The sequence below is a fragment of the Lutjanus erythropterus genome, chromosome 13 (assembly GCF_056507025.1).
Source record: "Lutjanus erythropterus isolate fLutEry1 chromosome 13, fLutEry1.hap2, whole genome shotgun sequence".
Classification (NCBI taxonomy): Eukaryota; Metazoa; Chordata; class Actinopteri; order Lutjaniformes; family Lutjanidae; genus Lutjanus; species Lutjanus erythropterus.
The window spans coordinates 8,257,120-8,283,868 of NC_139329.1; the positions used below are offsets into that span (position 1 = coordinate 8,257,120).

General features: G+C 40.3%; 1 protein-coding gene across 1 annotated transcript in view; it reads right to left on the reverse strand.

Moving 5' to 3' along the window:
• Positions 1-26,749, reverse strand: part of LOC146316127 (polypeptide N-acetylgalactosaminyltransferase 18-like) — a 202,660-nt gene that overhangs the window by 19,748 nt on the left and 156,163 nt on the right. Inside the window, exons 9-10 of the mRNA XM_084734930.1 lie at positions 16,744-16,839; positions 820-984 (exon numbers count right to left, since the gene is read on the reverse strand). Of these exons, the coding sequence (XP_084591056.1) occupies positions 820-984; positions 16,744-16,839 (261 nt within the window). The remainder of the gene's footprint in view (positions 1-819; positions 985-16,743; positions 16,840-26,749) is intronic.

A 26,749-nucleotide genomic window follows, 5' to 3' on the forward strand; every position in this document is an offset into this window, starting at 1 on the left:
TGGGTTTCATCTCTTTGACTTCTGACACAAGTTAAAAGTGAGATTTCTGATTCTGGACAATGCTAATTAGAGGCACATTCCCCCTGCCAGTGTGCCCAGAAGCTACAGATACTGAGGGAACAGGAGAGCTGAGAGATGGCGAGGTATTGTTCTCCGAGGACACTGGACGATAGGTGGGAAAGAAGGAGAGAGGAACGATGTGAATGATAGTTAACTAAGCCTCTTATTCAGTCTAATGTCTGGCACAAAAACAGCAGACACACACGCAAACACACATGCACAAGTGTACAAATGCGCACACACACAGACCAGGGATGCCTTGGGCATGAGTACAGTAGTGTCTTCTTTATACTAATTATCCAGCTTCCTCTACTTATCTGTCACATTTTAAGACAACATTAAAAGTGTGAAGATTAAAAATAAGACAGAGGGTTGTTAAAAGTCAGAAACTGTGGATGTGTGAAAGCTCATTATCCAACTGAAGTAGATGGGCTTTTAAAATGGCTGTTGCATAAAATAGCATGAGAACGATCCATGCTCTAACAAAACCAGAAGAGGAAACGAATGCTGCTCAAATGAATTGTAAAAACGCACTCTGGAACCACAGAGCTTTGGTCCGGCAGACAAGAAACAGCAGGAGGTTACGGCTACATACAGAATACCAATTAGCAAACCAAGGAGATCAAAGGTGCATCTAAGCAGAGGGGTTGAAAAGGGTAAAACATACGCACAGCTAGAGTCTATTATGTCTTTCTTGTGGTCTGGTTGCAAAGACTGCATGGTGCATGGTACAGCTGTGGCTGTATGAGTGCGGCATACCTGAGTGAATGTCCATGTGAGCTTCATGTGTTTGTTGGCTGCGTAGCTGCACTCCAGCAGCCTGGGTCTGCTGTTCACGTCCACCAGACACTTGTTGTCGTCGTCATCGATCGTCGGACTCAGCACTCCCAAGTGTAGTTGCTGGGAGCTGGTGTAGTAGACATTCTGCTGGGAAACGAAAAAACAAAGACTAAGGAGGAAGGGAACTTCAAAAATGTTTGACGGAGGCCTTCAAGAGCCTCCATCCAGCCTTAGTAGCTGAAAGTAATACAGTTTTTAAACCAAAATTAGCGCACATATGTGTGTTTCTTAAAAGCAACCAAAGAAGCTAAAAATAAGAGAATTTCCCACTGCATTTCCTTTATTTTGCACTGGAAAGCCAACACTCAACTAATTTCTGTGCAGGAGAGTAGAGAGAAAGGCACTCTGTGTCTGTACGTTCAGCTCTCTGTAGTTTCTAACTGAACTTCTGTGGTTTGAAGTGTAGTCTCTCTCCTGTGTTTCTGTTTGTACTTTCAAGTATCTGCTTTATTTTACTGTTTCGTGTTCACTTTCAGCTGGATAGAAGTCATGTTAAGTTACTGCTGATGAAAACCCAACATTTCCTGACTTTGCTGCTTCATAATAAAAGCTTTTAGATAACAAAATAACATGGAACTTTTATTGTGAAGAATTTATAGGAAATAAAATGTTTATCCACACTTTTAAAGATGCTCCGCTGGGGTGGGCTGATGCACCAAATGAAACCAAGTCAAGCCATGTATGAAAAAAGGAGCAAAACAGAAGTTTGTGATGGAGGTGACTGTTCTTTATTGTCGCTACCAAAAACGGGCATAAATTAGCACGACTACGCAGATGTCATTTTTTCATCAGCCACTTGGACCTGAAGCACATAAATACCCTTGATGACTGCAGTAATCTGACCTGGGCGTGAATGTCAGTTGTACCTTTTCCCATTGAAGACAAAGGCCAGATGTTAGTTGGATATTTATTCAGTGTAAAAGGGGGCAAAGAATCCTTTCTCTTGTTTGATCTTATCAAATTCTGCGCATTGTACAATTCACAAAATCTATTAACAGAGAGGCTCTAATTTCACTCGTAAGTATATACAAACTAATTTCAGCAACATCAAACTAACTCTACAGAGGAACTGCTTTCTAGGAACTCCACACAGCTTGTTTGCAGTATGTTTGCAGCTTAGAATCACTGTACCTCAAACTTTATAGCGTGCACTTTATCCCATTCTCCACTTGCAGTTGGACATCTTTTCATAGAGTTCATACAGTGATTTTTCATTTACATTCATATTTTATAGGAGTTTGCATGTTCTTCCCATTTTCGCATGGCTTCTTTCTGGATACTCCGACCTCCTCCCACAGTACAAAGACATGCATGTTAACCAGTGACTCCAAATTGCCTGTAGTCGTGAATGTGAGCGTGTGTGGTTGTCTATTTCTATGTGTGCGCCCTGTGATAAACTGGCAACCTGTCCAGGATGTACCCCACCTCTCACCCAATATCAGCTGGGATAGGCTCCAGCCACACCCTTCGAGGACAAGCAGTTATGGATAATGAATGAATAATTAGTATCATTTGTAATATAGTGACACAGATGCACCCATTTGCACTTTTTTGCATTGTTTGGAATTTAAAACTTAACTGATATCTTGTGTTTTCATTAATGTGTTGCATCACAACTTGCAATTTGCACTTCCTTTTCTATTCCCTATTTTTTTTTTTAAATTCTTGTCTTTAAATGTAGAATCAGTAGGACTTGTCTGAGCTGTTTGCAGCAGAGACAGGTAGAAGGCAAGGTCTCTGTAGATGCAGCCACAACCACACACTTCTACTGAAAGAGATTATGTTTATATGAGCCTGTGTTTGTTTAGGAAAATGTTGCATATTCCATTTCATCATATTTATCCATATTGCTTTTATACCAAGGATATATATTCAGACAGTGGATGACTCAGGCTGTCTGAGGGACAGATTTAAAGATATAATTTTCAACATTTTAATAAAAAAAAAGTGTATAGACTCATATTATATAATCCCTTTCAATCATCACTTATGGTCCAGCAGTGTGTATCTGCAGAGACTCTGCTCTCTTTTCCTTATTTGTTTCTAATGGCTTTGCTGTGCTCAAGATGTTTTACCAACCCAAAACCTTGGTATTTAATGTCCTGATGCAATTAGGAACAGCTTGGGCAACTAAACCTCTGTAATAAACACACACACACACACACACACACACACACACACACACACACACACACACACACACACACACACGCACACACACAGAGCTATTAACTATTTAAGCATTTAGAGACATATATTGTTGAGGCTAACTAATTTTCTAGCATGTAGGGAAGCCTATATGGCAATGCACCAAGTTTTATCTCCCGGAACGGCCCTTTATCGCGTTTATCTGCCATGAGAACATCCAAGAGGGCACTTTTGCAGTGTTTTCTTTTATATCATAAATGCTTTAAGGATCTCTCTTTCAGCAGAAACCTAAGAACAAAACAAACATTTATAGTCAGACAACCAAACACCTGTCATACAAAGTTAGACAACCACCCACCGAGTAACACATACACTGAATAAAACAATTACAGGAATAATATGGCTTGTTGGACTAGAGCTGCATGATTATGGCCAAAATGATTTTCAGATCATGATTATCTATCAGAATTATTACTTAATTTTAGTAACAAAATATTTTTAGTGCGTTTTGATATTTAATTAAACAGGACACTGCTCACCTGTGCTGCATTCTTGCTGATAATACAAACATCAAAATACAAATGTTCCTGGAAGTTTGTGGTGCAGCTTTGAGGCCAAAACACAAGTCTAATGCACTCTTTGCATGTGATTTGTTTTTACTTAACATCTCTTTCCCTAAATCTGGACTATCTGTTTCAAGGGACTAGCTCTTCGCCTTCTGCTCCAGACATTTGCTTTTTGTTTTCCCCATCTGCTCTTTCTTGTATTGTACACTTCCTCTCTGGGCCCCAGCCGTGGCATCCAGGAAATTTGTGCACAGGCTTCTGCTGCTGGCTGGCTGGTTGTTACTTCAGGAAGTGCCAGATTTGATATGCTGCTGAGTTTTCTACGAGTGGAGCACGCATTTTAAACATCAATATTGCAGTTGATCTTGTTCATTTAATTGTGGCAAGTCAAAATCGTGATCAACATTAATATTCAATTAATCATGCAGCCCTACATTACATTAAGAAGCTGCAAAATCTCCAAGAGGGAAGAATGTATGTAGTTTGTGAGCAATTTGTTCATTTAAGCTTTAAAAGGTGTACAAAAGCTGAAACTAGTTTGTCCAAGGTTAGTTTGTGCAAATGGAAAACGTATATCTAAAGATAAGTTGGATCATGTGCTGTAGTTACAGATTTTACACAAGTAAAAAGATGCTTGTAGGTCTTAATAAATTAATATCATAAACTTTCCTTACTCTTGCCACCAAATACACAGCGCATACTTAAGTATTTTATAATTATGCACCTTTGCAAATGCCAAGCAGTAGCCTACATTCAGAGTTTGGTCATTAGCAGGGATACTCTAAGTAGGTTAATTTCTGAATGTTAAGTGTATTTTTTTTACCTCACCTGCAAAATTTGCCAGGTCTCTAAACAACATTCTCACTTTTAATGTAGTGAGAAATAAACAGACCACCTGTAACTGATCTAATTAGGATGAAAAACAGAAAGGAATAAAAAAAAAGATGGGAGGAAATATTCAGTGGCAAGTGAGGAAAGAGGGAGGAGAGAGGTCAGGGATGGGAAAAGTAGATCCTCACTAAATACAGTATTAGCTGAGGGAACTCTGAATACCTGAAAAAAAAAAAAAAAACAGCAACAGAAAACACAAGGACATGGAAATGAATGCAAATGTTGTCCCAGTTTTGAAGCCTGCAAAATGTCTGCTGAGGTAAATCAAACACACCTTTTGTAGTTGAAAAATTCAAACGGTAAAGTGAGACGTGCGTTTCGCAGAGTCTGACAGAACGGTAAGAAGATGAGACAAAGAATCACAGAGAACCTGACATGAGTAAAGCAAATGAGAAGGATCAAGGTTGACATGAAATCCAAACAGGCAGGAAGAGTTGAGGATGTAACGAAAGACTAAGCACAGACACAGCAGTGCTCAGAGCAAAATCACCACTCACCAAAAGACACACACACACACACACACACACACACACACACACACACACACACACACACACACTGTGCGTTGGCAGAGGAGTGTGTGGAAGCTCTGAGGAGGTAATTGATGAGAATAATGACTGTCTTACAGGAACAGGACATTTCTTGACAGGAGCCATTATCACACTGTGAACCAGCCACAGGGCTTTTAAGCTGCTGTTTAAAAACACCCCGAGAGAGGCAACAGCACAGACGTGTGTGTTCGCGTGCAGATGTGCGTGAGTGGGGCGAGGATGTGTGAACGCTTCCGACTGAGGATTGCTTTCCCTGTGTATGTGCATGTGCGCTAATAAGAGCGATTAAACTTGCATCTGTCAATAGATTGATGCTCAGCTGCCAACAGAGGGCTTTAATGCTATCTCCTCTCCTGTCACGGCTTCTTAAAACCTCTAATAGAAGGATTAGCATGGTGCCGTGTTGGACAGATAGCAATCTCTCCTGACAGATGTACACATTTACAAAACGTGGACAGAGGAAAGCCCATAAGCTTGGCTGATATTCTGGTGTTTAATGTCTGAGAAGATGACATTTCGATCTCAGCGAAATCTTTGTGAAGTCAAACACAAAAACTTTGTGCCGTCATTTCAAGTGCTGCACCGCGACACATTTCAGATATAGTGACAAAAGGTGTTTATCATCAATGTACAGCACAGCACCACAGATACTTCATGTTTTTTTCACCACCTAAATATTGTTCTGTCATGTTGATCTAATTCTTCAATAATTAGTGTACAAAAGGCAGTAAAAGGTTAAGTCAAGAGGAGTCAAAACAAAACTATGAAAAAAAGAATATAAAAAAAGGACAGTTGATACATTTAAGTAAATAAGAAGTAAATAGTTGAAAGGCTTCATACTTTTTCCTTAATCTCCAATCAGTATGAAGCACATCGCTGATTAACATTATTTGCACCGCCTGATGAAAGTTAGCTTCAGCCAGGTAGCTAGCTAGCTAGCGCTAAGCGTGTTTGGCACCAGCTTGGTTACCTTGGGGTAAAATATTTACATAAATTTACAGGTATATGGGCAAAAATGAACAAACTGTAGACAGTCAGCAGGTGAGAAAAATATATAACACATACAATATGTTTTTTCCCTGGAAAAATCAGAAATGAGTATCTTTGACAATCTGCTAATAATATCAAGTCTAATCAGCTGCCAGGATTTTATTGTGAAAGGCTCCATCATGACGTTTGACCCCACATCCTGCCAAATAATGAGGCATTACGGTCTGATCCTCTGACAACAATGTAGGCTAAAATGGACAACATAAAGGCAAAAATAGCAAGTAGAGAAATCCAAACTGTGGATAATATATTGTTGAACACCAAGTTGCGCATTTGGGAAAAATTTGGTAGCATCACAGACTGTTAGAATACAGGTGTCAGTTGCTTTGCTGCTTGTAATTAGTGCCAAGAAGTATTAGCTTTTGATAACCACAAGCTAGCGCCAGTTGAGAACACAATTGAGTGATTGCGTATGAGTTTAATCACAGGTGCAGGTCGGGTCGCAGGACTTGAATTAGGGGTTTTGGACATGTCCAGATTTGCCATTGAGATAATTCAGTTCAGTTCACATACTCAGCTTTGTGAGTGCAGGTTTGCAAAAGTGGACCAGTGCAGGACTTTAGCCATCAGTGCTCTCAGTTAAACAAGCTAGCCATATTATCCTCTCATTGCTCTGCTCCATAATTACCAGTGATTATAAATGAAACCCTTGATCATCTGGTCCTCTGGACATGCACAGACACTTCTATTATAGCACACTATCATAAAATGGGAAATTTTTCTGAAAAATAGGAAATGTGTGGGGAGAGTAGAGGGTAGAAAAATGATTAAAAATGTACTAAGAAAATGTAAGGAGCTGAAAATCAAAATGAAAACATTAAGGAAAAGTTATTTTATATTTCTCTATATAGTGAATTTTAAATCTTAACCCAGTGTATTATTTATTGATACCTTCAGTTATATATCTGAAACAAGAAGATGAATAATTGTGAGAATCATAGCACATATTAAAAATTAACTTCTAAAAATATGAATGCCATCATTTTTAAAAAGAACATTGCAAAGCCTTGTGAACTCACAGCGCTTTTCTGTCGATCTTCCAAAGATAACGACACAACTGCCCTCTGACGGCGCTGAGCTCCTACAGACCCGTTTGTTTGCTACCTCGACGTCTTTTTGTCAGTATGATAATGACTAAGCAATCTAACTGGGGCTTCTGGTGATCTTATTACTGACAGCTCGGGATGTAGTTAGACAGGATAATCACTGGTGTTTCCCTCAGCCATCTGCTCTGGTGGCGAGAAGACAACACAAACATAGACACAGGCACAGCGCACAACAGCTGCAAAGTATTCTCAGGACGTAATGAAGAGGTTCATCCAGGTGAGTGGAGCAGAAAGAGGTAGAGGACGAGTGTTAAGAGGGCGCCGACAATGAGGTTAACTAGAGAAAAGCTGATATAGATAATGAACTACAAAAAACTTCCAGTCACACTTACTTACACTTACACTAATGAGACAACAAGTTGTCTTTGTATCAAATTGGACAAAAACTAGTAATTATAATATGTTCTTTATCAGACAGTACTAGACCATTTATTAGACAAGGTAGTTAGAGACACATTACAGCAGAACTGTAACCTAAAGTAAAATCACATATCTGCTACTTCCCCATTAACAATGAATGAGATCCACCAATTAAATCATAGATGATGAGGAATATTTTGTCAAATGGTGACAGTGGGAAACAATGCACTTTAGTTTACAGTACAGTTCTGTTGTACTGTGTCCCAAATTACACTCTAAAAAAGTATAATAAGGGTCCAACAGTGGGAAACAAAATACTTAAGTTAGAAGTGCATTTCTGCTGTAATGTATGACTAATTATCCTCCAATAAAAACTAGGGGTCCACTGGGAACCTATACTTTTTAGTAGGGCTGCCCCCTAATAGTCGACTTAGCTGTCAGTTGGTGCCAAGAGTTTTAGTTGAACAAGTTTTCATTTATTATCTTGCCATTAGGCCACAGGGACTGTTGCAACACTAACCTTTTTCTGGTGCACTAACTGTACTGCAGCTGCCATTAGCAAGTTAACTAAGTTAGCAGCCCTATAGGCACACAGCCTCCGAGATCATTGCAGTCGGGTTGACGGGGAACATGTCACCTGAGCGGATTAACATTACAGCAGCTCCGACCGGATTTTGACTTCAGGGACAATGAAACAGTGAGTTCAGGTGGGGACAGGAAGCATGAGGCAGCGGTTGAGAAGCAAACTTGTATATGAAGTATAAAAGTAATAAAGTTTAATCAGGGTCTAACAGTGGAAAACAATACAATTTAGTTTACAGTAAAGTTCTGTTGTACTGTGTCCCAAATTACAAGCTAATAAAGTTGAGAGAAAGCTCAAACTCATTATGGTATTGTACACTGATCAGATCGGTGCCAGTTTTAATAGGCTTACTGACACAGCCATTTTTGAAAATGGATTACTTCAGTGCAACATCAACCATTTCAATATCTCCATTTTCCAACCACTACCTTTTAATGACCCCAGAAATGATCCGGCAGTGCCACTTGCGATGCCTTTTGCATTCTTTTTCTAATGAAAGTAAAAGCTTGCTGTAAATTCACACATTGGGAGGCGATTCTGCAAAAAAGTAACATGGCATTTGATCCCACAGGGAGGTTGTGAATGTTTTCTTCTTTCTTGCTGTTGAATAGTCACAGGCAAACACGTCCTCACAGATCAATTCTAGCAAAGGTTAAAGTTTGAGAGAGTCCAGTAATTGGGTTTCTTTGACAAACACACGTACTGTTTGTCAAAAGTTTTTAAAGTCTGGTAATTGGTTTGCATTTTCTTGGTATGAACTCCCTGGTGTAATAACTCTATTTTAAATCATTAATACACTGCCGTCTTCCCCCAAAATTATAAATCAATGTCTCCTTAAGTCTCTTTAAAGTGTGAACATTCACTGTTGGAGAAAAGCTTTTTCTCTTCCCCAAGCGGCAAAAGTTTAATCTTTGATTAAACTTGTTCTGCTACTTGGTTTCTCTTTATCAAGACTTGTCTGTTGTTTTCCCCACAGCCTCTCACAAACAACCAATTCTGCTACAAGATTTCCTTTAGCTTGTTCATTTCTTCCTAAACTTACTTACAAGTTCAATATCCTGCTTGTTTCTGCTGTGTCGACACCCACGCACCCACCCACACACGGACACGCCTGTGCACATGCTCACGCATTTATATTACTATACTTGAGAAAAGTCTCATTCAGTACATTTAATCCACAGCTTTAATCTTTTACGGCATATCAGCATGACACGCCTTGACCGTGCGCTCAAGACCTAAAATAACCTCATAAAGAAGTGAGGACTGGTGAGATTGTTCTCACTTTGCAAGAGTCAAACAGGTCCTCACAAAGACAGAAATACAAGAATGACATGAACACACACACACACAGACACGCACACACACACGCACACACACACACACACACACACACACACACACACACACACACACACACACACACACACACACACTCATGAATGCTGCCCTGGTAAATAGCCTCAAAGGTCTAATTTTCAGACTTTATTGATCCAGCCACAAACCAATCTTCTTAGCAAGGCCACACCAATATTGAGGCACAGATCAGATTTCTATTACCTGCTTAGTTTCCAAGGCAATTTCTCAGTTTTGTTGAATAAATATTGTCATCCACAACTCTTGCATTAGCCTGAAAATTCGCCCCTGAATCACCAACCACATTAATTTTCGGAAATTACCTAATGTGATGAGGAGACGTGTTTCCTCTTCGTGAGCGGTTGAGGATGTGTGTGCAGGCGAGGGGCAGAAATGCTGCTGGTGCGATGCACTGATCGCTTATTATGGACAGAGATAACACAACTTTTTGAGAACAATGAAAATACTTTTCTAGAGATACCTTTGCATGGAATATTAACAAATAATAACTAACTGGACTGCACCAATAAGTTAACTGCTGTGATGAAAAAAGTCACGCTGTATGACTTGTCAGTTTGTTGCACTGTTCACAGTCTGCCTTCTGATCGTGAATCTTGAAGGTTGGTTTGGTTTGCACACTGCTCTATTACTCTATGATTGATAAGGGACAAGGGGTCACACAGTTCAAGATCTGCTCTCCAAACTGCGTTTTGTCATGAAACCACACACTAGAAGTGACTGTGATCACAGTGCTGCATCCACACTGCTGGACATAGAGCTAGTTTGAACTACATTCTAATTTTAGAACTGCTACTTTTTACTCTTTCCTTTTCTGTGTTTGGGCTTTTCTAGCTGCTGCTCTATGCTCTTCCATCCCTCCTTCTCTGTCACTCCTTTCTGACTCCTCTCCTCCCTCAGCCTCTGCTGCTCTCATCGGCTGCAGCTCGTTTTATGGCCCCCACAACCCCCGAGTCATCCCTGACACGACATGACCAGATTTCAAACCTGCTTGATAACTTTGAGGTGCCTGCGAGGCATCGGCGAGTTCTCTCCAAGCTCTCAAATTGTGTCTCCCAGCGATCATCACTCACAGGAATGTGCACCAGTTCGCCTCTGATCTGGGGGCTTTTGTCAGCGATCTTCAAAACCAGTTGGCAAGTGTAGAATCAAGACTACACTCCTGTAGTGTGAATTTTCTTATCAATACCTCTGCATTGGTGATCAAAAGTGAAGACCAATTAAAAACTTTACAGTTGACACAAGAGTTTTATCCTGCTAAAGATACCTATGGGAGGGATTTTAATAAATAAACAAAAGAAGAAGACGAATCATTAGGAAAAAGGATTGTAGTGTGAGAGTGCATCTGACAGCTGAAATGGCGGAAAAACTTAATGAGCTGAGGAAAGAGAATGAATGCTTCTCAGCGGTTCTCAGTATTATTGGTGTCAAGGACCCCCAGACTGATACAAATCGGGCCAAAGACCTGTGTTAAATAAGATGTGGTCTCAGGATCCCCATCTAATAAGATATATAATGTAGATTGGCAGATTAACCGTGCAGAGTGTAAACTAAGATTAGAATTGTCTTTATCCCTTCTCACATTGGGCTAACTTCTAGTCAGTGAAATGAAAATATGAGGTTCTCGGGATGCTCGGTTAAGAACCGATGCTCTACGACATTAAACTGAAGACCTATCATTTTCAGTTCAAATTGCACTGCATAAAAAATTGCAAGCTGCTGTGCTGACTGCTGTCCATATCTGTTCTGGAACAGGAAGACGTGATAGTTGGCGCTCTTATGGGGTTTGTGGGGTCATCCATTGCCAGAACACCAGTCATTACTGACCAGTGGTTCGGCGCATGGTCCAGATTGTTTACTGACTGTCAATGACTAAAAGATCTGTGCTCTGTATGTGTGGTTTGGCCCAGAGTTACACTTATAATAACCACCAGGACCCGCAGATGAACATTTGTCCAGTGGGCAGCTTCCACCTACTGTAAAACTGAATTGACATGAAGGTGGCATGAGGTTGACTGTTGTGGTCATTTACTGCCATATGAAAAGAGGTGCTTAACTGAACACTTGCCAATGAAATCCCCTCTGTTATATCTCTCACTCTCCGTTTGATCAAATGTGTCTGTCTGTCCCCCGTCTCCGTCTTTCTCATCCTCCTCTGCGTACCCTTCCAGGCTTCCCTCCCTCATCTGTGTCAAGTGGCTGAGAAGGAAATTGAGGAACGTTATGCATCGTTGACATTCAACAGTTCATCAGGTATTCAGAGCCATATCCATCCATCCCATCAGACACACACACACACACACACACACACACACACACACACACACACACACACACACACACACACAAGCAAAAACACACACACAGAAATAGAGTGATTCTGTTCAGAAAGGAGAGGACTCAGAGGTAATCTAAAGGATTGGATGAATCAGAATAAAAGGATCTGAATGGGGAATAAGAAGGACTGGGGGGAATAACATTACAAAAGATACTCCGCATGAATAAAGAATAAAGAATGAAAAGTGATAAAGGCATGATAGAAGACCAGAGGAATATTTGAGTCTTTGATGTTAGCTATGAGACGGTTCCTGCTGGTTTTTGCTCTGCATCCTCAGGCCTCCTATCGCTGATGTCTCAGAACTCTTAAACATGGCATCTTCTTGGCGCTCACCAGTGATTTCAACACCGACAACATGTCTAGTTAAGTTTTACCATGTGTCACTTTGAGCAGGGTTAGTCACTGAGGCCTGTTACAAACATCCATTGGATCCAAAGATGAAGTGACTAGACTCTCTCAAAGGTGAAGGTCATGCTGACCTCAAATCCATCCCCTTCTTGTGAACACGATATCTCAGGAACAACTGGAGGAAATTTCTTCAAACTTGGCACAAGTGTCAACTTGGAGTCAAGGATGAGCTGATGACATTTTGATGGTCAAATGATCATCAGGCCTCCTATCACTCATGCCTTAAACTTGGGATCTTTTTGGAATTCACCAATGATTTCTAAATCAACTTACTAGTTTTGTCAGTGGTAATACATTTTGTTACATTTTACCATGTGTCAATTTGGGTATGTTTAGTCACTGAGGCCTGAAATTTCATTTGGCTATAGCATGGAGAGGTCATTTATGCATAAATGTGTGTAAGAATATCCATTAACAGCAAAGATTATGGATTTATCCATTATACACTAACATTCTCTAATCCCTCTGTGATTACTGCAGCAGGTACAGGATAGATATTAACTTCCATTTCATTTTATGTGCAGCGTAATGTATGTATATGCACCTCTAAAAGCCCAAATATCTCCAGTCTATAAAGTGATTAGTTCCCCTTGCTGATCCTGTACTGTGTAATTATATTCTGCTGCTACCTTGACTTATCCCAGTAAAGCCCCAGAATACCTCTGTTATCTGGAAACATGTTACAGTGCAGTGGGTAAATTACGGCTTGCTAGAAGTCATTTTTCTTTTTTGGTGAGCTTAAATTCCTCCACAAATATGAGCGAACAAATTATCTGTTCATTTGCTTTGCCTTCAATATCTCAAAATAACTAACTTCAGTGCAGCTAAATATCTGTTCATTACCAGTGACTGGAGCAGCACATGCAAGGCTTTGAACTTGCTTGTGTCTAAATATGTGAGTTTTAAGACACAACCCCTCACATCTGAGCAAATTAGCATCATGTCAGTCTGATGAATAATACTGCATTATTCTCCATCCCAGAGGACGGGAATAAAATGGGCCCACAGGCCTCATTTCAGGCAGCGCTGGCTGGGACTGAAGACAGTCTGCTCTGTCACGGGCTGAATACATTTACCTGCGATCTTTCCATCCTGTCTGCCCAATTCATGTTGTGAATGTGAAAACTTTTCACAAAGTGTCTCTCAAGCTTTGCAGCCAGTTTAAAGGAGAAATCTGTAATATATTTACTGTAATGACTCATAAAATGACCATGATACGTCATTAGAGATTAAGGAAAAATGCTATGAAATGATAGCATTGCTACTCTGACAACAACGCCACAGGCGTATTGTTGAAACTTCCATCCAAATGAATGCAGAATGTTCACTGAATGAATAAGTATCTGTTTAGGAGTTTTAAGAAATCATCAATAATCTTTTTGAAGGCGTAGGTGTTTATAATAGTTAAACTGAGCAATATGTTAATGGAGTCTGGCAGGCAATCACTCAACTCCAATTCCAGAGTGTGTATTATCAAAGAAGTGTGTTTTTGTTGTCAAGATAACAGGCTTAACTTTACATTGACAGACAACTGACAGTTATAAACAGTGTAGGACTCATCATTGTTTGTGATGATCAAATTACAATGTTAGGCTCATCTTGCACTCCTGCAGTGTTCCTGCAGCCAGCCTGAGCTTCCTCGAGTCTGGGGAGGCGTGGGAGTGGGGTGAAGCAGGAAACAACTCGCTCCAACTCACTGTTGGTACTGCAGCACTCATTTATAGACGCACAATTGCTACCTATTGCTTGTTTAAGCTAAACTAGCAGTGTCAGAATTAAGCTCTTTTAGGTGAACAGAATAAGCTCATGACCCCTCATTGTGGCCTTGCCTATATCAATTCATGTTTAAATAAATAAATAAAAGACAGTGAGGAAGATAAAAATGTACTAATACAACTCAGCGTCTTTATCAGCACCTGCTGATTATGCTGTCTCCTGGAGAGAGGAAATGTGAAAGGCAAAAAGACAGGAGAGACACAGAGAAACGCCAACACAGCTGTTTCAGCAGCTGATGCTGTATTGCTGAGTATGACCCAGATAGAAAGTTGGATGTTTCCGACGTCGAGGCGCCGGTCAAAGCTATTAACTCTCCTGACAATGGAGGCGAGGCTCGGAGTGTCCTCAGAAAGCTCTTCTAGATGCCGGGCAGGGTGCGTAGTGGAGTCTAGTTCTGATTATGCGAGCCTCTTTATGGCAGCCGGGGTATAATGCAGACAGTAAAATATAAATTTTTAATTTTGTCAAGCTACAGTGCATTTCAAGGCGGTTAAAAGTGGAAATACACAGTCACACTCCCTTGGTGTTTAAAGTGTTTTTCAGTGCCTCCATTAAAGGGGCAATAAGTGCAGCCTTTACTGCTCCTTGGAATTAAATGGACTTAAATCTGCAGAAGGCTGATAGAGTGGTTGATTGGCCTCAGTGACTCGAGGATTACTTTTCAGATATTTCAGCTGCGAAGGCTGAAAAGTTTCACTCTACAAGCAAAACAACACATGAAAAATCAGCATTATTATAGCATGGTGATATATTAGCTCTTTGTTGCATTTCCTTCTACACTAGATCTCAGCTCTAATTAGGCAGCTTACTCATTATGGAAATGTGACTTTTCCATTTATGTAAATTACAGCCCCCCATAGCTCAACATTACTGATTCCCCTATATGCAGAGAGTCACTATAATTTCTCCAAACTACTCTACTTTATTAACACCAACTACAAACATTGCAATTTCCTCTTGACTTGGGAATGTTTAAAGCTGCACTAACACTATTTTTACATCAACAGCGGTTGTTGTATGGTCCCAAAGTAGCTACTTGTAGGGTTGAACCCACAGAGATTTACTATTTACTATGTAGTTCTTCTTGCAGTTCCTTTAGCATCCTTTAGAACACTGTATTGGTTTTCTGGCCCACAACTCTGCTAGCAGCGGGCAGCCTGTTTTCAGCAAAAAGGCTTCTATAAAACCAACTGTACCCAGGCCAGTCACGAGGAATTATGGACAGGGGGACAGAGATTTCCAAACTACACCCCTCATCCACACCCACTCCAGCACTAGCAGGTTGCAATACAAAGGTGTTTTTTTTTATTTGGTTCAGTGAATGTGCTAGTTAATATATTATCTGCTAGTCTGCCTGGTTTTTGCACTAGTAAAGCCCAGGCACACGTTAGTAAATACAGGGGAGTGGCCATCACTTTACTGTTGGTTCAGTCTGTGATTCGTCCATCTCAGAGCTCACCAAAGTTGAATCCAATGCAATGGATGAATTCGTGACCACTCCCCTTCACCGCAACTCTCCTCAGAGAAGAATGAATATTTAAACCAATAAAAGAACTCATAGTCTGGCCATGACAAGACATGTCTTACCAAATTGGAGGTGCCCTACTTACCATAAACCACCTGTAAAACTTAGTTTCGTTTTGTTTCACAATTGGACATGTTAGTGTGGAGTTCTGTGACTCATGAGACTAGTGACTCACTTTCAAGTTACTAAATCTTTTTAAAATATTATTTCTGTCATCTTAAATGTCAGCATGTGAGGTAGACTCTTAAGCAATTATTCTGGCATCTGGCATTCGGGGCATCTGAAAATAACATTAAAAGTGTCTTTTTGCACATCTACCCGAAGAAAAATAGACTCACACTTACGTCATACTTTTCTGCCTAGTAGCCCCTGATTTTTGGTAAGACATTTTGACTCAGCTAGTCAGTTCCCTTTACATTAGCGACACATATGGACTGGCCATGTGTTTTGACTGCGCCATTTTTCACAATAACAGAAGAGGTGGGGTATCAGGTTACGTAATTAAAACAACATTTAAAGCTATTTAACAGTCAACCATAGACCTTTGCCTCAGCCCCGGGCTTTGGGTCAGGGTGATCTGTACCCTCTGACCCCCCTGACGGAGGAGCTGACTGTACCTACCTGCCCATGACCAAACAACAGACAGACTGAGGTAGCAACTAGCTGCAGAACATAGAATAGTGGAGCGTCTAACAGCTAAAGAGCCAGTGATTTCCCTCTGGGGTTTATGGAGACCAAAGCAGAGTGAATATTGTGCTTCCATACATCAGATGGACACACACTGCCCCCAAGTGGCCACAAACACAAAATCTTTCATGCAGTCTTAATAATGATATCCATAACTTCATAATATTTTGTGAATAGCTGTGTAAAAGTAGGACAAAATGCTGAAAGTATTCTTACATAGCCTTTTTGTGCAGAGAATAAAGCGATATCGCTCACTCATCTCTGCTTATAATGCAACTTTATGCAAGAGTTGCTCTCTCTAAATCCCTCAATTAAAATAACAAAGACTGTGAACGAGTCCAATTAGCCTATCTATTGCTGACAACCTCTTCTAAGATCTCTCTGTGTGATCAATTTCTTTTTTTGGGGGGGTTTAAGTGTTTGAAGAAGGTGAACAAAACAGACAAGACAGTACATAATAGATTAGAATGAAAGCCCACTGACCTGCGGTGTCATACCATGACAGAGGTACATGATGGGGACATTCTCAGTGTCAGGTCCCTGGTCCAAACACAGGTTGTCTCTGAGACTGTTCTTCAACTGGAACAATAAGACAGAGACGAAACAGGTGAGAAAGAGGTGGAGACAATGACAGAGGGAAGTAACGTAACTCCAATAATATAAATATACGCCTACGATGTGACAAAAGAAAAAGGGATACAAGAAAGACTCCTCTCTCTCACACATTCTGTCATTAAATTTGCAGCACTATTAAACAAACCGCTCTCCTCGCTTAACTCAGGCTGTCAGAGCTCTGCAGCCTTTGATTTTATCACAAAAACATGGGACAGAAAAAGACAGCTCACCTTCAGGCTTATTTTGTTTGTCTCTCGGGAGGGACCTCAATAAAACCTCTGTGGTTGTTTTCTTAGATTTACAGACTTTATTTAGATTTCTTTGGAGTAACAGTTTAATATTTTTTAAAATTCTCTTATTGGCTTTCCTTCTTAGAGCGCAATGAGAAAATTGATATTAGTCTGTGTGTTCAGTAAGGAGCTAGAGCCAGCTGTTTCACCATAGAGAGAAACAGCTATACAAGCAGCTTAAAATGCTGCTGTTGTTACTACTGAAGTGCTTGTAATATTAATCCATTAACAGTTTGCAATTCACAAACGGTGGTTTCATACTGAGGTTTCAGATGTACTAATAAGTCTCACACACTGTTATAGTGGGCTAAATAGTGTCTTACCAACTTATCCAATGAGATAATTATTCACCTGAAGATGTCAAAGTTGTTGTTTCACCACAAAAACAGTCACAAGGTTTGTTGTCCATGGAGAGTTGACTTGTGCTATTTAGGCGGTAGCTACAGGCGTGCTAACGCTAGCTGCAGCTGCTGTGGTGGCTTGGCTTTCACGTTATGAAAAATGGTACACTCTTTAGCTTTTAGATATACAGTATTTCGTGTTTGGTCAGATGCGTTACAATGGCCAGCTTTGCTTGTCACATTACAAATATTGCAGCGAGTGTTGAAGTTTCTGCAGTTTTGAAAAGTTTAACCGCTCTACTCATTCAGTGTGACTTGAACACGCTGCTGCCCACTCTAACGTCTCTCTCTCTTTCTCTATTTTCTCTATACTCTGGAATACTCTCTCACTCAGAGGCATTCACAAAATGGGCACAGATTGATTTAATGCAAATCAGTCGTACTGATGTAATTCAGTCAGTACCCTTGAAAGTCCAGTTTGGTACCAATTCCGACTTTTGTTTAACCCATACATAAACAATGCACTAGAGCTGTCCTGACTAATGTGTTTTTTTTTTTTCTGTTGAATCAGATTTAACCATCTAATATGAATACTTGATGAGTCATCCTTTTTTAAAATGTTATTTTTACAGTACAGTGCATCATACTCAGCCTACATGAGTATGTTTTACCAGTGAGACTCACATTTTAATGTCTTTTTTCACGTCTGAAAACAGATTTTTGTACAGTAAAAGTGTGCATCCTCCTGTAGTTCAGTTATGAAATCAGCGCTTCACAGAGAATCTCTCCACTGTCCAGCATCACCTGCCCTGCATGCTCCATGCTCCTTCTCATGTAAAATCAATGTTCATTTTGACCAAAACAGGGTTGGTCATTAGTTTTGGTAAGTTTTATTTTGTTTCTGTTGGGTCTGAATGAAGCTGACGATGATGATGTTTAATGAAGGGAGTCTGGTGGGTGTGGCCAGAATAATTAACATTTCTGGTTAAACAAAACGTATCTTACTCTTTAAAAACATGGTCTCTCAATACAGTCATCCCTTCCATAATGTTGTCAGACACTCTGAGCATGTCAGTGGCAAAAACAAGCATAAACAAACAGCAAACATCACCTGCCCTACACGCTCTGCTGGTGGCTGACGGTGCGTCACCTGCTTCCTTCACAGATAGTTTTGTGGCTTGTGGTGATTTTGAGACTAGGGTTGTAAAATTTACAGCCTGTCATGCTGTTGCATTACTCGGTGTGCAATGATGCAGCTAAAAAACAAATTCAAACTTGTTTACCAACCACTCATTTCACCTCCTCTCATCACCAAGAAATTTAAAACCAGCACATGTTGTCACAAGGACTTTTTTTAAAAGTATGATTGCTAATATAAAAATATATTTATGATTCCCTTAGATTTCCTCTTTAAAATGTTCTCGCTGTGCATTTTTGTAAACTTATATCTGTTTATCCTGTCACTGTAATGCACACTGACTGACAAAAAAAGGAATACTTGAGTGGAAGAATCTCAGTCGACTGAAGATTTGAATCTTCGACTATCAGGGGACGGCCCAACAATGTAGACACAACAATGTTAGGATCACAGCCAGGCAAGCTGTTTCTAGTCTTTTCGCTAAGCTAGGCTAAACACAGCTCTTCACACCACTTCTGTTCTTCCTACACAGACACAAGACTGAAAGAGATAGAGCATAAAATGTTTAAATATTCCTTTAAGCCAACAAACACACGTATCTGGTGTCATGTATAAATGTGATTTCAGACTCTTCTTACATACTTTGTGCAGGAAGCAGCAAGTCTTTCTCTTTCTCCCTGCACCCCTCTCTCTCTCTCCTCCCTGTCTGTCTTTCTCTCTCTGTCTCTACATTATTAATTACTCCATTATGACAGAGTGGTACACTACACGGCTCTAGTTGTGTGGCTAAAGTGAAGACAAATGGAACCACCGTAGGCTAATTACTGCTTGCCAGGAGAAAGTCATACAAACACTTTACACTACCCTTCACCTTCCTTTTTGGCAGCTGCAGAGTAATATTTCAAGAAGGAAAAGCCGCTGCACTTTTTGGATCGCAGGTCACTCCTATAATTTGGCTATAGTCCACAGAGAATTAAAGACTAATTGTACAATATGTGTTAATTAAGGAAGGACAATCAATATACCTCAGTTTGTCCTTGTTCCTTCAAACATTTACGAGAAACGGTCGTCCATACACATTTTAAAGGAAAGCTCTGGTTGATTTCAATGTGGTTCTATTGAGTGCTTTGTCTATTGGGTGATGCAAAATGGTAAAGCACATCACCTGTCCAACTGCTCAAGGGACTTTTACAGCAACATGTCACATTCACCCTTTCGCTCACAGAAACACAGTCACGCACCGATGGAACAGCCATCGGGGGCAATTTGGGGTTCAGTATCTTGCCCAGGGACACTTTGACATGTGGACTGGAGGACTGAACCACCAATCTTCTGATTAGTGGAAGACTTGTTCTACCTCCTGAGCCACAGCCGTGATGTTTCCTCATTCTCAGATTTGTTATATTTATGTTTTTTTCAATCTGTTATTTGAACGGGGACAGTACATATTACTAAACATTGCTGTAAATGTGCAGGAGTTAGCCAAGAGGCTATTTTTCATTTCTAGTCCCTGGACAGCTGTTTAAAAGTCAACTTGAAGCAAATAACTTAAAGGGACAGTTCACCCCAATATAAAAAATATACATTTCCCCCCTGGCCTGGAGAGCTATTTATCCATCTAGATAGTTTTGTTGTGAGCAGATTCATGTAAGACAGACTACTTTAGAATCTGCTGGAACTACTTTCTTTTCTACTGGAAAGAAAGTAGTTCCTACATGAAACTGCTCACAACAAGGTCTGTGGATTATCATGAGTAACCAGGTCATGATTTTTGGAAAGAGACACTGGTTTTGAATTTTTCAAGCATGTTTTTTTTGTTGTTGTTGCTTTGAGCCCTACAAGCTAAGTGCCATTATACTGTGGAGAAGGCAGACAAATCTAGATGGATAAATAGCACTGCAGTCCAGGGTAAAAATATGTATATTTGATTTGGGGGTGAACTGTCTCTTTAATAAATGCAGCACACTCCCAACCAACAGAACCAAACCTACTTAGACCTGACCAGTCTTAGGATATCTGCGAATGACTGATGATAACAAAAAATCATTAACAAAGACCACAAACCAACAGCTGCAAAGTTCTGCCATCCAAATCAAACTTACAGCATCTTGTAAAGGACCATTTAAATGATTTTTTTGTCTCCCAGTAACAAATAGATGGACTTGTCCTAGACTACAACAAACATTAAGATTTTCAGCTTGGAGAAACCAGAAGCCTCTCCTTCCTAACAGTCTGATTCAGATGCATTGTGGCAGGCACATACTGTAAAGAATCTTGTTTCTGTGTGGCCAACAGCAGAGTCTTTTCCATCAATGTCTCTGTCTGTCGGTCGTGTCAAGCAGTTTGAAGAGAGGGTCGGGTGTCAGACGCTGCTTGAGATGAATGGGAAGAAGTCTGTTATGAAAAATGATGATGCACTGGTTCTCCATGCTTGCAAAGTGAAATACTTTTGAGAACCACTGCAATTTTCTTCTACACTACTCTTTCTTCACTGGAATAACTGTGAGAGTTAGTCCAGATAACATTTTTAGTGTGTGAAGATTTGCTTGTGTTCTATTTTGCAACAACAGTTTGTCTCTGGCATTTAGAAAGTTGCATAAAATCAAAAGTAAGAGCAAACAAATCTGCAGATATATGTCCTTGGTGAGAGGGCGAGTCTTGGTGCTGGGCAGGTAGCATAAAATGGGTTTAGCAGAACTTTTTTCCCCCTGGAAACAGTTGTTTGCTGTTGCTGGAAACAAGGTGATGAGAGCAGTGGTAAATTTGCTGTAAAGCCGCAACCATGAAATCAAAGAGGCTAAAAAGGTCAGTCAAGCTTTAGAGTTGGGTGATAATTCTCTGTGGATTTGTCACAAAAAGCGCCAAGGAAAAACTATTCATTAATGCATCTTTAATAGCAGCTGAAGTATAGGGTTGTGAATACTGCTGTTATTTCTGTGTCAACACTTATTTGAATGCGACTTTTTTAATGTTACTTTGAAATGTTTGGGATCTGTTGTGGTAATAGTTTAGCTTTCTGAGTCCCACGCTTTTCTTCCACAGCATGGTAAGCATTCTGTGGTGGCCATCTTAAGTCATGCCATTCAAGTGACCTTTAAAAAGTGGTGATTTGAATAGAAATGCCTGTTTATCTATTCAAGCTCCGTGGTCCGAGCCAAGTTCTGCTTTACCATTCCTGATAAATGTTAGCAAAATACAAACATTTATATCTAAAAATGAATGAAAAGGTTTATTGGCTGCATCCCAGACTCATACTAAACTCAAAGGCCCAAAGGTGCAATATCTGGAGTTTATTTGGAGTTTATGATGAGTGAACGGGAGGCCTTTATTTTCTACTCATCTCTTTCACATACAGTGCAGCTCACAAAAGCATTTTTTCCCCTCCGTCTGCTGAATAGTGCCCAGTCATGCCACTCTCAGTTTAGGGTAGAACACCGACTACATCTCTACCTCAGTTCACCTGCTGCCTCCCTCCGCCTCTCCGTGTTCCTCTGCAGTCACATCACACACAGTCCTGTGGGGTTTTCTGCATCCACCACTGATGGCCGAGCTGAGCTTCCTGCTTAACAATATCTCACGTTCCTGTCACACTTACTACAGTGGTTTAATTATTTCAGAATTAATTAATTTGGTATTTGGGTTCTGGAAATTTATCTTTCCTCCTGGGCCATTTCACAAACAGGTCAGAGGTCAGGCTCAGCTACACAGCTCTCGAGTTAGGAGGGGTTTAGTTCATTGCTCAAGGGCACAACGCAAGGTGAATGCCGTCCCGAAACATCCAGGGCTGTGGCTCCCATTGCAGCCCTGTCTCCAAGAAATTACACTAGTATACTGCTAATTTCTTTTGCCAAATAGACTTTGAGGGAAAGGTAATTGCTGTTTGGATTATGTTCTGTGGCAACATTTATCAGAGTGAAGAATTGCTTTAGTTTTCCAGTGAAGTCGTAGGGAGGTGGTCATTGTGGGTAGTGGTAACACGAAGTGCAGGACATTGTCACTGGAGGTCAGCGTTTGCCTCCTGAATAATGCATGTGGTTGGGTTTAGCCAACAAACGCACTTTTTTTTAAGTTTAAACTTAGTGACAGATTAGTTACATATTAATAAAGTAAACATGCCTCCTCCTGTGCTTCAAGTAACCTTTTCAATATTTAACAACAACCTTTACCTAATGCTTAACCAGAGTGTCTTGAGGGCCAGAACATAACCGTCAAAGTCATTAATCATTCATTCAGATTGTGCAGTGGCTCCCAAAGTGTGGGCCGTGGCCCCCTGGTGGGCCTTTAGGGTATTGCAGGTGGGCCATGAGAGGTCATTAAAAATGAATACACTGATTTATGATGAGTGCTGGCAACAATCTGATTGGTCCTTCCAAACAGATGTTTTCTGAACATTCCAGAGCTTTCCCAGTCTTTTGTTACCCCGGTGCTAACTTTAAAAAAAAAATATTGCAGGCATCAAACTCTGAATGCAAGTATATTTAAACAAAACAGTTAAAAAGGGTTATCAGTTAGAACCTTAAATATCTTGTCTTTGTACTGTGTTGAATTGAACTCAAGTCAAAATGTCCATCCATCCATTGTCCATAACCGCTTACCCTAACGAGTCGCGGGAGAGCTGGAGCCTATCCCAGGTGACACTGGGCGAGAGGCGGGGTGCAGCCTGGACAAGTCGCCAGTTCATCGCAGGGCTGACACATAGAGACAGACAACCATTCACGCTTACATTTACAACTATGGAGAATTTAGAGTTCTCAATTAACTGCGTACCACACGGACACAAGGAGATCATGCAAACTCCGCACACAAGTGCCCTGCCCCAGCCACAAGGTCCCCAGGCCCCCAGCCGGCCCGGGGATTCAAACTCAGAACCTTCTTGCTGTGAGGCTACAGTGCTAACCACTGCACCACCGTGTATACAACGTCAACGTGTATAATTGACCTATTGAATGAATTAATAAATCAAACACTTTCTCTTTTGTATTTAGGATGGACAGTAGCATTGCTGGAACCGCCTACTTGAAAACATCAACCAACCCGATCGATCTGCACAAACTGATGAATCACACTGTGTGAGCGGGTTTCAATTAAAACAGCTTGACAAATCTATAATAATATCTCCTCTTTGTTCAATATTTACCTTGTGTAAGCATCCAGCTTCTGTTTCATGTCAAATAAGAGATGAGTGTATAAACAGCATTCACAGATGGCATCACACCAGAACACTTGTTGTACTCTCTCCAACTACTATCTCCTGTGAGAGTTTGTTTTTGTCAAATATGTAAACTTCATATCTACATCTCTCAGATGTCGCTGTGGCAATGCTTTCATCTCACACGCTCAAAGCGGAGCCCCCGCACATGCTCAGTAGTGTCAACAAATAACTCCATCCAGCTCGCACTGTGATTGAAGTGTTTATTGAACAACAAACACAAGAGGTGGCACAGAGGCTGTTTTCAGAGCTCAGTCTCAGTTGCTGCTGTTACGGAGGAGAACCACACCGGCCTTTGTTTTTTTTCCCCGCTCATCGATTCATACCTTTTTTTTTTCTTTTTAGTGACCTGAAGTCATAGAGTCAAAACCTGAATTAAATATATACTGTTATCTCCACTAGGGGGAAAGCTGGGAGGGGATCATGTAATTGCCTCTGAGTGTGTGTGTGTGTGTGTGTGTGTGTGTGTGATGCCTGGACCTACATCTTGTCCACAGCTGATCTTGAATATTACTGAACCAATTAGCCCAACTTATTTTGTGCGTATTCACGACTGTATGCCGAACGCCCTCTGTGATTCAGAGTTCTTGAAAAACCCTTTTTTAAAATGACTTTTATGTCTTTATGTTTTTATGGTCGGAGGCATTATATTTTCAAGTCATCCCGTTCTTGTGAATGTGACATCTCAAAAAAACGCCCTGAGGAAATTTCTTCAAACATGACACAAATGTTCATTTGGACTCAAAGATGAACTGATTACATTTTGGTAGTAAAAGGTCAAAGTTCAAGGTCACGCTGAGCTCATGTCCGTTCTGTTATCGTGGACTCTATACCTCAAGAACGTCTTCAGCAAGTTTCTTCAAATGTGACACAAATGTTCACTTGAACTCAAAGAGTCATGGTGACCTCACTAAACACATGTTTGGTCATAACTCAAGATGACATATGCTAATTATGACAAAATTACACACAAATATCTAATAAGATAAAACGATAGGGTGATGACATTTTATATCCAAACAATCAAAGGTCAGCTGACTCACCATCAGTCCTCTGTCCTCTGTAAAAACAGTCTCTGTGTGAAGACAGCACGTTTCTACCTGGAAATATTCCACTGGAATCTATCTGGTATAATTATATCCTTCATTTTGCTAAAAACATGAAAACAAGAAACAACACTTTTATATACCTTTTATTATTTGTTTTAACTTGACTGGTTGGTGGAGACATACAACTATGAGGCAGTCATTCTGTTTTTTTGACAGCTCTGTTTTATTCGACCATTGACAGCTGACTTCTCACTCTTCTTAACTGGCCACTAGGGGCCATCAACAACTACTTCAGTTTCAAATCTTGTTTCAGCTCGGGACAATGTATGTTATCTCATGTTAATGTCAGCGGAACTTTGCAAATCTGCCGTGGCTGCATCTGGGAGGCGTGGTGGCATTGCAGCAGGTGCTTCACAATCTGTTGCCTGGTGGTGATCTGGACTTTAGAGTGCACTCTACTAGCTCAGACTGCATTCAAACTTGCAAAAGATTCAATAACTCAAACTATATCTGCATGATAAAAGGTTAAAAAGAAGCCGTAATCAAAAATCACAATCAAAAATGAAATTAATCAATGGGAACTCGGACTCAGCAAGGAAGTATTCATTTTTCTTCCTCTGTGAGCAGGAGCAGTCAGAGTGGTGGGATAATTCTGTTCAGCTTTCAACAGATTACATTCTTTTTTCAATTATGCAAAATCCTCCCACAGCCGTTAGCTGAAGAGAGGAATAGCCATGCAGAAATTAAGTGGTGTAAAGAGGTTCACCCTTTCAGTACCCCGCTGCTGTGATTTGAAGTGAGCTCTTACAGCAGAGAAGCATATATCCCATGTTGTGCGTGCAATTAGCCTCAGCATTAATGGAAAAGTTAGAGTTTTATGGCTTCAAACACTTGGAAAAGTTAAGTTTAGTGGAAATGAGAAGGTGTCAGTGCTATTTCAGAACTATTTCAGTGCTTATCACATGACTGGTACTGAACAACTGTAACTATCTGGCCACGCATAAAAACACTTGGAATAACACATAAGCAAAATGAATTTCCCATCATGCCTCATCTCCAAGTTAAATTAGGGTAAGGCCTGAGAGAACAAAATAGTAAAAAACAGACTTCAAACTGTAGTTCCAATATTTAGTATCAGTGTTAAAGGACAAATTAAAGAAATAGTCACAACTTTTCATGTGGATGTGTTGATGGTTAATAATGTCACTCACAGCACACTCCATTATCAAAGGATGTGACAGACTGTTTATGAGCTGGGGCATATTCATTATGTGCTTTCATGGTTGGTCGCATTTAATGCAATAAAATGAAAATATCAAAGATTTTATCAAACTGCTTTCTTAATGCTGTTGAAGATGTGTCTATTGCTGATATATATCGCTATCGTTATATTGCCCAGGCCTTGGGAAAAGTTAGGTTTTAATGGAAATATATAGTTAGGAGGTGGAGGTGTTTATGCTGCATCAGTGACATTTTAGTCAAACTAGTTTTGTCTGACTCATTTCTATCAGTTTCTGGTTGGAAATTATTATAGATAATCCTGGAAATGGTTGTGCAATAAAATATCTTAAAGCTGCTCTAATCAATATTTTCATATTAACAATGGAACACATGACTATAAGTAAATAATATTATTGCTGGTAGAGAAAAATCTTTCTTGCCTTTCCAAGCCCTCTGTAGTGTTTCGGTGTCTTTTAGCTTGCTATTTTGTATTTACTGCAGTTATTATACTGTTTTGGTTCAGTCTCACCACATTCCCAGCCGCAGAAAGCAACAGTTGACAAGGGAAAAAGCTCTGATAGACCCACTGAACAGCAACAAACAGGAGCCAGACATAGTTAGTGACT